Source organism: Athene noctua, chromosome 14 (assembly GCF_965140245.1).
Source record: "Athene noctua chromosome 14, bAthNoc1.hap1.1, whole genome shotgun sequence".
NCBI classification, from domain to species: Eukaryota; Metazoa; Chordata; class Aves; order Strigiformes; family Strigidae; genus Athene; species Athene noctua.
This window is the reverse complement of record NC_134050.1, coordinates 11,616,608-11,629,491: the sequence shown is the minus strand read 5'-3', so window position 1 is coordinate 11,629,491 and position 12,884 is coordinate 11,616,608. Positions and strand designations below refer to the sequence as shown.

At 49.3% G+C, this 12,884-nt stretch overlaps 1 protein-coding gene across 3 annotated transcripts in view; it reads left to right on the top strand.

Moving 5' to 3' along the window:
• Positions 1-12,884, top strand: part of CCDC9B (coiled-coil domain containing 9B) — a 50,710-nt gene that overhangs the window by 3,321 nt on the left and 34,505 nt on the right. For 2 of the 3 annotated variants that reach the window (XM_074918502.1, XM_074918500.1), the window contains exons 2-5: positions 2,223-2,336; positions 3,939-4,043; positions 4,780-4,842; positions 5,237-5,401. In XM_074918502.1, the coding sequence (XP_074774603.1) occupies positions 2,223-2,336; positions 3,939-4,043; positions 4,780-4,842; positions 5,237-5,401 (447 nt within the window). The remainder of the gene's footprint in view (positions 1-2,222; positions 2,337-3,938; positions 4,044-4,779; positions 4,843-5,236; positions 5,402-12,884) is intronic. The other variant, XM_074918501.1, reaches the window with a different exon arrangement.

The following is a 12,884-nucleotide window of genomic DNA, read 5'->3' as shown; positions in this document are numbered from 1 at the left end:
TGGGGGATGCTCCTGGGGCTTTTGATCTTGGGATGGGCACAGTCGGGAGCTGTTGGCCCTGGAGAAGCGAGGGCAGCAGAAATACTCACTTGCAGGGAGGTGGTGGTGATTCACTCACGCGAAAATGGGAAAACCGACAGTTGTCTTGAAGGTCTTGGTGTTTTAATGAGGAATTTGACAGGAAGCCAACAGGGATGGGCAAAAAACATGCCCATGAATTGCGAGCAAAACCACTTCATTGTTTCAGGGAATTTTATTTGCCAATCAACCATATATAAACAATTGATACTGATTTTAAAGAAAAATAAAACCAAACACCTCCTTAGGAAAAACACCCCTGCTTCCTTGCTGGCACCATTCACCCCCATGTTTTTGTTCTCCACCCCACTCAGCACGGGGCACCCTCTCCGTTTGGCAAGGCAAGGGCAGCTCCGGTGATGGGGTCCGTGCTGGGAGGCTCCCCCGCCAGAAGCAGCTGCTCTGGTGTCCCCACTCAAGTGGGCCTCTCCTCCTCCTCCTCCTCCTCCTCCTCCCAGCAGCACCTTTTTCTTCTTTACCTCCTCCCTGGCCTCCTTCTCCCTTTTCTCTGGCATGCGCTTCCTCGGAGGCACCGTTGCCTCCCCGGAGGATGCCTCATTCCTCTGACGGCTCAGGGACCCCAGGGGCTCCCCTGATTGGCTCAGAGGCCCCACGGACTCCCCTGATTGGCTGGGTTTTGGCGGGAAGCCCATGATGGAGCCGGCTGGAACCTGCAACCAGCTGAGGTCAGTCCCCTCACAGGGCACCCTGCAGCCTATCCCCCACTACTGAAACCTCACCAGTTATCCCCCGTATACTCATGAAACTGGTTTTAGGACCAGGCTTACAGCAGCCATCAGGTCAGCACCGGGCTAGGGCTGGGAGGGTTCGGGAGGCTGGGGTTGAGGGTGGGGCACAGCTTTGCCCTGGGCGGGTCCCTCTCCCGGCCCCCAGGGTACAGCTGGGGGCTGAGGTGCCCTGGAGCAGGGGCTGATACCGGCCCCAGAGACCCGGACAGGTCCAGGGCGAGGAGGGGGACAGGATTGTTCCACCACGCTGGCCCCAGAGGACGCTGGCACCTCTTTTCCAGCGTCTGGGGACCATCACCATGCTTTTCTGCCACGCGCTGGCTGTTTCCGCTTTAGAGGGGTGAATTGTCCGCAGGAGCAACGTCTGTTTGTAGCAAGATGGGCAACGTTTTTCTTCCATTTGCTTCTCGATTCCCCCAAACTTTCCTGACGCTGTGGGCAATATGGATTTGCTGGATGCAGCTGGATTTGCTGCAGTGCTCCTGCGGCAGATTTATTGCACAGGGCCAAATGGCAAAGGTGGCGGGATGGCGGTAGCCTGGTGGTGCTTAGAGTTGTCATATTAGCAGGAGAGGTACCCAGACATGCGATGCCTGCTCAGAGATTTGGGGTTCCTTCCCTCCTCAGTCTCACTTCGTACCCAGACGTGCAATGCCTGCTCAGAGATTTGGGGTTCCTTCCCTCCTCAGTCTCACTTCGTACCCAGACGTGCGATGCCTGCTCAGAGATTTGGGGTTCCTTCCCTCCTCAGTCTCGCTTCATCTTACCCGGCTCTTTGTGTGAGTGGAGGAGTGGGAATATGAGATCTCTGCAGCATGCAGATGCCATGCTGATAAGGAGAGCATAAAAACACTGTTTAAAAATAAACCTGTAGTGCCTTGGAGATCTCAGCCTTGCCACCTTGCTCTTCATGCAAACACTGGGCAGAGTCTAGACGATATGGATCAGCTTGCTGCAGTGAGATGATGCTCATCAGCATTAATTTTTGCTAGACACTGCTGTCAGTAGAATTTTAAAAATCCAATTCTTTATCCCCAGTGGTAACCAAGGTGCTCTCTGAATGTAAATGGAGGGGAACTAATGTGCTTGGGAACACCTGCACCAACAGCAGGGAGAGATGTCATTTGCTGCACTCTGGAGCCTACTGATAGCCACCAAACTGGGACATCAGCTTTTGCTCTAACTACCTCATTGCTGAACAAAAATTGTAGGAAAATAAAAGGTCAGTTCTGTCAGGAAAAAGTCAGTTTACAAGATACAGTGTTCTTTTTAATGGAGGACCAAGGGGAGAAATGGTGGGGAAGGACTCTTCCACTTCCTACCCTGTCTCAACAGAAGGAGTGGGTTTTGTCCTGTTGGTGTGATGACTGAGAAGAGTTTTGCTCCTGTTTTCAGGATGCTGCTGTGGATGATGCAGTGTTAAGGAAGAAAGAGCAGAAGGATGTTGAACTCGATAAGAAAATACTGGCTTTGCGGAAAAAGAATGAAGCACTCATACGACGATACCAGGTAAGTCTGCAGGTTCTTACCTTTGCCAGCTCCATTTTGGAGTCCTCAGCTCCCAGTGTAATGAGAATGGTCAGCGGTGTTGGAGTGACTTTGTTATACAAATACAGTTTTTACATCAGAAGGGATTCAGAGTGGGTTGGCAGAGCTCTGCCTTTAGCTCCAGCTCCTGAATTGCACTGGAAAGCAGCTTGCTGGTGCTTGCCTTGCTGCTGCAGCATCTCCTCTCTCCCTACCATCTTCCTCTACCTGCATCACACCTTTTCTGCCCCTTCACCTCCTACTCCCCTGACTTTTTCCTCATCTGTCCTTTCCAGTGCCTCGTGCTTATCCTCTTGGATGCACTGAAGGTTGCATCCTCAAGACATTTGATAGGTTTATCTTCCCTACCAGGGCAGGGGTATGGGTTGAAGCTCTTTCCTCACTGGTCCCAGTGTTTCCAAGGAGCACAGAGATCTCCAAAAGAGATTCCATGATAAAAAAAGGAAGATGAAGGTAAATCAAGGCTTTAGCAGCTTGTTGGTTACCTTCTGAATTAGGAGGAAGCCCTCCAGCTGTTTTTTTGTCCTGCCTTGGCCAAGAGAGTCTACCCAGGGGCCTGGAGGAGATACCCAGCCTGGCTTGTGTGAGCTGATTTGGGGGACGCTGTGGTGACCCAGAGCTCTCCCTGCAGATTTGTTTACCATTCTCCATGGGTGCCTGCATAGGGCAGTGCAGAGCAGGACAGCCTGGGGGTACTCCTGGCAGAAGGGTCCCCCTTGGCTTGTCTGGGACATTCTCCTGCCTGTTCCCAAGGCCACTTGGCTTTAGGGGCTCTTTAACATTTGCTGGCTGTGTGGGCAGTCTCGAGTTTGGCAGAGAGCTGTGCTGAAAACCCAGAAACCCAGAGTAGGCTTTGTGTCTTGGGTCCAGAGCTGAGAGACTGAGTGGTGCTCTGGGCTGGGTCTTGCTTAGAAGACATTTCCTTTGATACCACAGGAGCCATTTTGGACCTTTTCTGGTGGCAGCAAAAAGTGGTATGTAGTGGAAAGCTCTGGGAAGGGTTGAACGCCAGGGGCAGCTGGGGGAGAGGAACTCTTACCCCATACGAAATGCTGCCCACCTGCCCCCACCATCGGACTTGTGGAAGAAGCTGCCTAGTAGATAGTCAGATCTCAACCACCTCCCCTTGGCCATAGATGATGCCCTTCCCCAGAGTGACACAGGGATCATGGCTCTTGAGCATGGCCCTCCCTTTCTGCAGGCCTGGTGTGTCTTCCAGCCTCTCCACAGATCCTACACCCAATCCTTCCCAAACCTCAAACCCATGATCTGCCCTGCCAGTCAAGAAGCTGCCCCCATGCTCTGGGCTTGCTTCCACTGTGTGTGCTGAGACCAGAGGGAACACTCTGAGCCAATACAAGATTTACCCTGTGCCACAGGGACAGGTAATGGAGGTCAGAGATGCCTGTGACCCCTCCCAAGGGCACACAGGTTGGACACGAGGTGGTCCACTCCTTCTTAGAGGTGGAAGTGGGTCCATTTAGGAGAAATCCTAAACAGGAAAATGGACAACATCTGTAGGCATCCAGGTACATACTGATGATAATGATATTTATGTTTCAGGAAATTGAAGAGGACAAAAAGCGAGCAGAGCAGGAGGGAATGGCTGTTACCTCCCGGAGACCCAAGCAGGACGGACTTACTATCACCATCACCAAAGCTCACAATGTAAGTGCTGCCTCTCCTTCACCACAGGCCAGCTCTCACTCCAGTCCTACCTCAGCAAAGTGACAGTTCTGAAAGCTGTAGCCTCTACAGCAAAGGCATAGGGCTCCTAAGTCCTTGCAAACAGATGTGAAAACTCTGCAGAGGTGTGTGCTCAGTGTGATTTTAGTTAATGCACATGAATTTCCAGCCATGCCCAAGCACCTGTTCCCAGGCACACGGAACTATGAATTCATAGGTGAATGAATGAATGAATGTGTGAACAGGCACACTTGGCTCTGGACGGGTCCTGGGTGTCAGCATCACTGCAGACATGTAGGCAGGTGGATGTGTGTCACTGGGGGCATCCGGAGTGCCTCTGAGAGTGCCCGTACGCTGGGCAAAGTTGTGGTCAAAGCAAGCAGCCCTTGGTTGATCTGGGGCTTCCCACAGCTGGGGCAAAGCCTGCAAGTCCCATGCTCCCTTCCTAACTGGGCCAAATCTGTGTCTGACAAGCCGTGTCCACCCCTCCTGGCAGTGTGGGGCTTGGTGAACCACCCGGCCAGTCCCACTTTAACCCCTGGGCGAAGTCCTCTACCAGAGCTCGCACAGAGCTCGTGGGGCCAGCCCACCTCCTTGCGTGCAGTCAGTGCTCCTGGGCTATTAGATCCAGGCCAGGTCACGGCTCACTTCTCAGCCACGCCCCGGCCCTTGCTTTGCTCCGCAGGTGCGCTGTTGCACACATTTTTCTCTCATACAGGACCTGAAAGATGCAATTACCCAGACTGAACACTATGGACAAGATAGCCCAGCCCTCTCGATGGTGAGCACCACCCTCAGGAGCCAGCCACTTGGCTTCCCAGGCCATCTCCATCAGGACTTAGGCTTTCCTGATCTAACTCAGAGTGCTGCAGAAAGAGAGGAGGATGACATTTGTTTCCCATAACTCTGACATTTTAGTCTGAAATGTCAGATTTGTAAGTGCAAAGGATTTTCCAGACCCGCTGTAATTGTGGGTTTCGCTGCTGAGCAGACAAGGAGCCCCTTGTTCCCTAGGAATGTCACGGCACCATGCCGGGCACAGCGAGCATCCTTGGGGCAAGGCCTGCCTTTCGGTAGCTGGCCTCCCTGCACGCATGCAGGTGTGTTTGGGGAAGGGAATCCCACTGGTGAGCTGAGGGGCCTGGATTTGCTAAAAGAAGTGATTTGCTTTCCAGGACAAAAGGGTGGTGAGCGAGAAATGGGGGAGCCCCTGTCCTACAAGCCCTGGGTTCGGCATTGGCAGCGAGGAGGAGGAGGAGGAGGAGGAAGCAGATCATATGTTCACGTTCAGGATGGGGAAGAGGATGCAGCTGGCCGTTACCATGGACAACAAAGCCAAGGTGAGCAGAGAATAGGATTCCTCTTACACCACAACCTCTTGACTCACAAAGGGGCTTCTGTTCTGACTCTCACTCTTGCTTTCTGCTCAGCATGTCCCCAGGTGCCTCACTGACCAAAGGAATAGTTCCTTTCCCTCTCCTTTTCTCTCATTTCTCAATCCTTCAGCACAGCCTCAATCTTCATCTCGAGCTGCCAACCACTTCCCTCCCCATTTCTGACTTGCTGGCCTTGCTAAACCTCCCAGCAGCTCCATCCAGCCACATGTAGCCAGTTCCCTTTCTGAGAGATCAGTCACCTCATTTCCCTCCTGGGCCACCAGCAGGTTTGTTAAACTGCTGCTGTGCCTGGAAAGGGGGTGGAAATACGTGGGAGCTTGGACAGATTTAGCTGCATTACTCTCCAGCTATTCCCAGGGAGGCAGTGACATTTGGTGGTAAAATCAGCAGCATTTCCCTCGGTTACTGTATTCCAGAAAGTCCTGAATGCAGAAGCAAAAAAAAAGTGACATGAGTATCTGTTGCAGCTGCCAATGTGATGGGCAGAAACTGTGACCCAGTATTTGCAGACTTAATGAAAAATCATGCGAGAAGGCAAAAGTAATTAAAAAAGCTACTTCATTTTTTTAAATCCCAAAGCATCCACTCCTGGGCACTAGCCCATCCCTCGTGCAGTCTGTGCATCTTGATGTAATGATCCCAGTGGCAGCTTCAGCACGTCGGGACTTATTGCCAGGAAGGGTTTGATAGAACTTTGGCAGTTAGCATTGGCATCACAGCCAAGGAAGTACGTGCCTGTATGAGCTTCACGCTCTTTTTTTCTTCACTTGGAGTATATCTCAGGGGACCGGCCTTGTTCTCACTGGAGTTAGTGAGTTTGGCCCCTGAGATGAATAGGAACGAGGATCAGAAGTGCCACCTTCTCTGGGAAAATGTAGTATCTGCCTCCACAGATGCACCTGTGTGGTCACTCAGGGAAGTTTTCTAGTTAGTGAGTCCCCGGAGGCAGATTATTGCTGCAAGTGATATTCCTCGCTGTTAAATATGTTCTGAAAGAATACAAGAGGCGATCTTATCTATTTATTGATTAAGACTAAGACAGCAGTGAGACAAGGGGAGACACAGCAGGCAGGTGATCACAGACCCTTTGTGCTGACCGTGCCGGTGTGAAGGAGACATAAAGCCTCAGCCGGCCTTGCTGAGATGCTGGGACGCCCGAGGTCAGCTCCTGCCTCCGTCACAGCGGCGATGGGAAGAGGAAACGGTGGCAGCAAATAGTGTTCCCATGGGTCCCCTTTCAGGCACAGCAACGTGCTTGGCCCACAAAATGAGAGTGGGCTTTTTTGAACTGAGGTCTGAGCCAAAGGCATTCCCAGGGCCATGAAGCGAAACTCCACCCTTCCTGCTACCCCGGTGCGTTGGGGTAGGAGTGCTGAAAACCTGAGCTGTAAACAACAGGCAGAGAGCCATTTCTCCCTCTGAGGCAACTTGGAAATATTTTTGTGATTTTTGTGCCTTCAATGCCTTTTCATTTCTCTTTCTCCATGACCTAGTTACCCTTCCTTTCCATGAAGAAATAGGCCACAATCACTGTGCCATTATAAAGTCATTGCATGTTAGCTTGAAGGAATTGAATCATTTAGGAAATAATGGACCTTTCAGAGTGATTTTTCAGGAGAAAGGGACTGAGGCTTCTCATTTCCTTTGTTCCAGATAGATTACTGGTAGCGTGGACATCTTCTTCAAATGAAATCTCATTCCAGCACCACCAAACCACCTCCTGATGTAAGAGGGAAAATTCTGTTTTTTCTTACAAGAGGGAGTACATAGAAATCTGACATTCCTCATTTCTGACTGATCTTTCCCAATGAAATACTTGAGAGTCTCCTCCAAGGTTTCTCATGGCCGTGTAGCTCTGCATGGGGGGCTTATGTTTGAAGCAATTACATTTGCAGAGTGAGTGGCTCTTGCAGACAGACTGTGTTCCCTGGAGCCATTTCTATCATCTACAGCTCAGAATTCAAGTCCAAGATGGGGATTTGTATTAGCGCAAAGCACTGGCAGCTAAATCACACTGCTGCCTTAAACTCTGTGCCAGTGTTTTTCAGCATGGACAATTAATAGACCTCTGAGATTATTCTGCTGGAAATGCAGACCTCGGTGGAAACTCCCCATAAGGTCCCTCCTCTACAGTGTCTATGAATTTGCTTGTATTAAGCACCTTTCACAGGGTCTCCTGAATGTTGGTGTGAAGAACAACCCAGCAGCCTGACTTTATGACAGAGGAAAACTGATTTGTCAGTGAATGTTCCAGTGGCATCAATCCAGAACCTTCCTTTAGTTACTTTAAATATAGTTCTCAAAATGGATGAGTAGGACGAGCATAGGACTGTAATGGGTGAGAGGGAAGAATTATTAGGATTTTGGACAAAATTGTATTAGGTATCATGTGAAGTACAGGCTTATTTGTTGCTGCTGCCCTGTTAAGCATCCTCTGGTTTGCTGAAGATTAAAAGAGGGTAGACAACTAAAGGGTAGATTCCCAGCGAGCAGGTGTCCCTGGAGAGACTTGCTTGGTGACACTGAGATGACTAACTGGGCCTCACCATCCTTCCTCTGACCATGGCAAGGTTCCAGTGACAGAGTAGCTGGGCTGTGCAGAAAACCATTGACATCCAATCCTAAATACCACAAATCATTGTAAAGAGAGAAGCCCCAGAGGAAAGTCAGCTGGAAAATTGCACAAACTAGATGGAAGTCCAGGGTTTTGCTTTGCTCCCCATTTTCTTTTTCCTGACACTCCCCAGGCAGGTGTTTTTAACACTGCTTTTGCAATCTGGGGCATGCCTCAAACATAAGATGGGCACTTCTCCATTTACAGTTTCTTGGTGAAGTGCCACAGGGAAGCAGTTCAGTTCTCTCTGACTGCAGCTAAATAGCCAGTGCCAAAGTCCCACAGCTCCTGTGGGCGGCGAGTGAGGCAGGACAGACCCTATGGAGGGGAAGGGGTGGCTCTGCCAGGCACTGCCACTCCCTGGGCCCTGCCCTCTGTTCCCCTTGGCTCTGCACAGGCGCTTTCCTCATCTGACATCCCTCGCCTTGGGAGCTGGCCCACTGAGGACTGGGATTTCCCAATGTGGGACGAGCAATCTAGGAAATGACTGATATTGTTAAAACAATTAAACAAGCGAAAGAAGACACATGGCGTCACATTAAGCAGAATGTGCCTTCAGGCGATGCATCGTAGCCAGAAGCTCTATGGGGAACGAGGGAAGGAGGGAGAGAAGGTATTACCTAGAAAAGGTGGTGGTCTCCCAGCCTGTATGTGTCTGGCTATCACAGCTCTGCTAAATACCTATTTCCTGTATCAGCCTCCGAGTCTTCCTTGCCATCTGCTCAATAAGCTGCAGGGTTTAGTGGCTTTACCAACGCGCCAGCCTTCCCACTGGGACTTTTAGCAGCTAACAGCCTGAGGAAAGGGCCGCCTCCCGGTAAACCCAGCAGTGTACTTTGAGGCTTCTGTCCTGCTCCTGTATCTAGGCTCCTCTATCTGGGTACGAGGTCCTCTGCATCGGTTCTCAGGTTTTCAGGTAGTGGCTTTGCTGTTGCTTGTACTCGGGGCCCATGTCCCTCCTCAGGAAGGACTTTCTCAGATGAAGCCATCTTCAAAAATACCTGCCCAGTGCTGGGCCTCCTGGGCAAGAGTTACTTGTGACCATGTTATTTGTCTAAAGGACAGGCTGTCACCATCTAAAGACTGAAGGGCTCTAGGGAACAGCTGTTGACTTAAGCTAGAATTAATGTTTGATGTCCAAGTTATGGACTAATAGCTTACTGTTACATTGCTAAGCCTGGGCTTATTTTCTTAATAAAAAAATCAGTAACTAGAATGCTGAACACCTTCTATCAGTGCTCTGTCTAGGGCAGAGCAAGCTCAGCTCTCCAGTTCGCTAACTAACCTCAGCAGTACAGCCCAGAATTACTGTACATGCCTGCTCAGGGCTTAAAGGAGGGAAGATGTATTGCCCCGTATGTCCCAGGAAACTCAGGATTATGCCTGATATTTCCTAGGAATAATAACCATTGAAGAACAAAGCAATGTATGGCTTCAGCACCGAAGTACCTGCCAGGCTGGAGCGATTTGGGGGTTCCAAAGCAAAGCCACCGTATTTCAGCCTCTGCAGGGAGACAGGACAGCAAGCAGCTAAGAGCCTGTTCTGCATGGCACAATGTGTTTGGCTGCCTTCAGAGGATGTCAGCAGATCTCAGCTCTTCTCCAGCTGTATTACAGTCATGCAAGACTGGGCCCTGTGCAGGAGAGTCCCACTTGAGGTGCTCCTGCAATCCCCAAAGAGCTTTGTTCTTACATTGGGAGGACACCGTCCTCACAGGGACTGTTTGCACACTGAGGAAACCGTGTCACCCTGCTTGGGCAGCAGAGTTCTTCGGTGGCAGCAGGCAGCCTTCTTGGCTGGAGAGTTGCTGCCAGTGAGGCAGATGCTGGGGAAAAGAAAGAGATTCTTTTCACTGAAAATTGCTTTACAGATTGCTTTGGGCTATTGCCCAGATTGCTCTACAGAGCCCTCCTCCCCAGAAGATGTGAGCGAGAAATGGGTTTTTAGAAGAGGAGAGGCTGGTGTGGTGAGAGAAAAAAGAGAGGTGCAGTCTTGTATACACCAACTCCAAAACAGGGAGGCTGTATTTGTCCCTGTTGTGACTCCACTGACATTTCTGGGGTTAAATCACAGACCCTTGATGTATAGAGGGCCTCAAAAAACTGCTAGGCACTTTTCTTCCATGTCTTCCACATGTAAGAAAGAGTTTAGTTTTCCTTACAAAGGGGAGCTGTGAAGCACATGCAGTGATGCTTATCACTTCATCCTTGCTAGCTGTGGGGGAAAGTTTAAATAGGAAGGCTCAGGTTTTCAGAGGGAATGACAAGATTTCAGTTTTCACTGCCTTTCCATTGCAGTGGGAAGTGTTAGTTCATATATCTGGAAGACACATTATTCAGTTAACATAACTTTGCAAGCTACCGTGTAAGAAGTGTCCATTTATATAGTCTTTAATGGAGGAGTTAAATAAAACTGCCTTTTCCTGTGTTTATCACAAGGTAAGAGCACTGGCATGGCCCATGAGTGCTCATACACAGTAGCTTCCTAAAATGACCATGTTAATACCGTATTTTGGAGCTCCTACAGCATCTCAGCGTAACTGCCAACATGAGTGAGACCAGAGGATACTCTTGTGGCCACAGACATTGCCCCATAAACCCAGAGGGAATGATAAAAGAGATTTGCAGCTTCAAATTATCCAGCCCAGCTCTGTGGTCTGAAATGCAAGACCCAGACAGTCTATTCAAAAGGTTAATTTTTCTTCCACTCACATTCATTAATACTGATTTGCACTGACATAAAGAAAAAACATGTTGGTTTCTTTGACTGCAAGCAGGAATCCTGTGCTGACCATTCTAATTCCAGTCTCCAGTTTCTGTGAAATTTAGGAATAATATATATGAATCGTAGAACATGAACAGAATTTGAATTATTCTTTTAATTTTAAAATATCCTGTGTTTGTATTGGCTAATAGCTCTGGCAATGGAAATACATTACTTCTGGACATGATGTGATTCAGTCGTTCAGAAGCAGGTGCTGCTCCACTTAAAAGCCAAGACCTAAAGTGCTTGTGAGCTTCATGGCTCCCTGATCCTGAATTCTGGTCTGTACTACCTAGCTCTAGTTGTAGAAAAGCCAGAGCTGCACAAAACAGGCAAAATTACTCAATTCATTCTTGCGTATTAAATTCATTACTTGCATACACCTGCACACATGCCTGTGTGCATGTACACACATATACAGGTGTAAAACCTGAGTACATTCTCCGTCACAGTTGAAGCAGGCTGCAGGCTTGGACGCGACAGAACCACAGAGTAGCTGAGGTGGGATGGGACCTCTGGAGGTAATTTAGTCTGATCCCCTGCTAAAGAGTTCTCTTCCAAGTTATCTCACATCTGCTCATTTCCTAGTACAATGGGAAGTCCTTACTAATGTTCCTGTGTCCACACAAATCAGCCAGGTCTCCCAGGCTCCCTTCTCCTTTCAGACAGTTTCCTGCAGGGTCCTGCCTGCCAGGTCCCTGAACAGCTCCACATCTGCTCTCCTGAAGCCCATCTTTGGTGTGCTGCTTGACTTACTGCTCTCCAGCTCCTAAAATCCACTGTCTTCTGGTCGCTGCTGCCAAATCTGCCCTTGACCTTCACACCTTCAACCAGTGCTGGCTTTAGTTTAGCAATCGGGCGGTCACTTACTAAGCTGCAGTAGTGCAATCACTTGTAATGCTGTGACTGCAACGGAATGTGTAGTTTAGGACAGTATAGTATGCCCTGTTCATGGAGGGGGAGTAAAGCTAGGATTTAGAGCAGTTTAGCTTCTGGTTTGGACTTTCTGGCTCTGCCTGGTCTCTGATAAACTCATATCCTTCTCAAGACCAATGCATAGACTAATACCTTTAAAACAGCTCACAAGGTTTATAGGTATGGGGACTTTTCCAGGATATATATCCTGGCTGCAGGTAAAAGTACACCTAAATGTCTGGCTATGGGAGATGCCAAGAGAGTTGTACTCCACATTTAAATGATTGCCTATTCTCTTGGCTGTCAGATTTTACTCTCTCCAGAAAAATACATCTTGGCATCTCTAGAGATGGCTCACAGATGTTGGTCCTGAGCAGCAGCCACAGTAGGAGACTGCCCTGACACAAACATAGAGAACAACACAGAAAGTACCGGAATGGCATTGAGCAGATTGGCAGTAGATCCTTGCTTTGAATGCAACATGTGGCTTCACTTATTTCAAGAAAAGCAGAAATAGCAAGGGTCCTACTAAGGGCAGCAGAGCTTGTTAGGAGCTACAGCTGAAACTAAGCCCAGAGCTGTACATACTCAAGGGAATGTATATAAAGGTTCCCACCATGTCCACACAGCTCTGGCAGACAGAGCCAACGGCAGTGCAGGGACCCACTCCTCCTCTCGCATGCATCAGTCTAACACAGGAACTGTCTCTGCTGAGACAGCAACATTACACAGATGTGGAAGAAGAATAAACAAGAGACTGAAGGTCTGATGCTGGAAATACTCCAGGACCTCCTAAAACATTTATCATGTGTTAGGAAGCTCGATGACTGAACAAGCGATAAAAAAGGTCTTGCTGACGGAGGCTGTCTACAGCAAGGCTCCCCCTATGCTAACATCTGCACTTCTGGCAGAGCCAAGAGAAGATGAGGCTAATGCAGGACATCTTGATGTCATATGTCATGGCAAACCCACTGATGCTTGCTAGACTCCCATGCAAATCAGAGGTCAGTGTGCGCTGTTTGTTTTTGAAACCAAGTTCGTAGCAACAAAGAGTTCCCAAGTTTCACGGAAGTTTACTTGGGATTTTAAGCTCCTTTGAAATCAAGACTCTGGTATGCGTGGAGGTCCAAGGA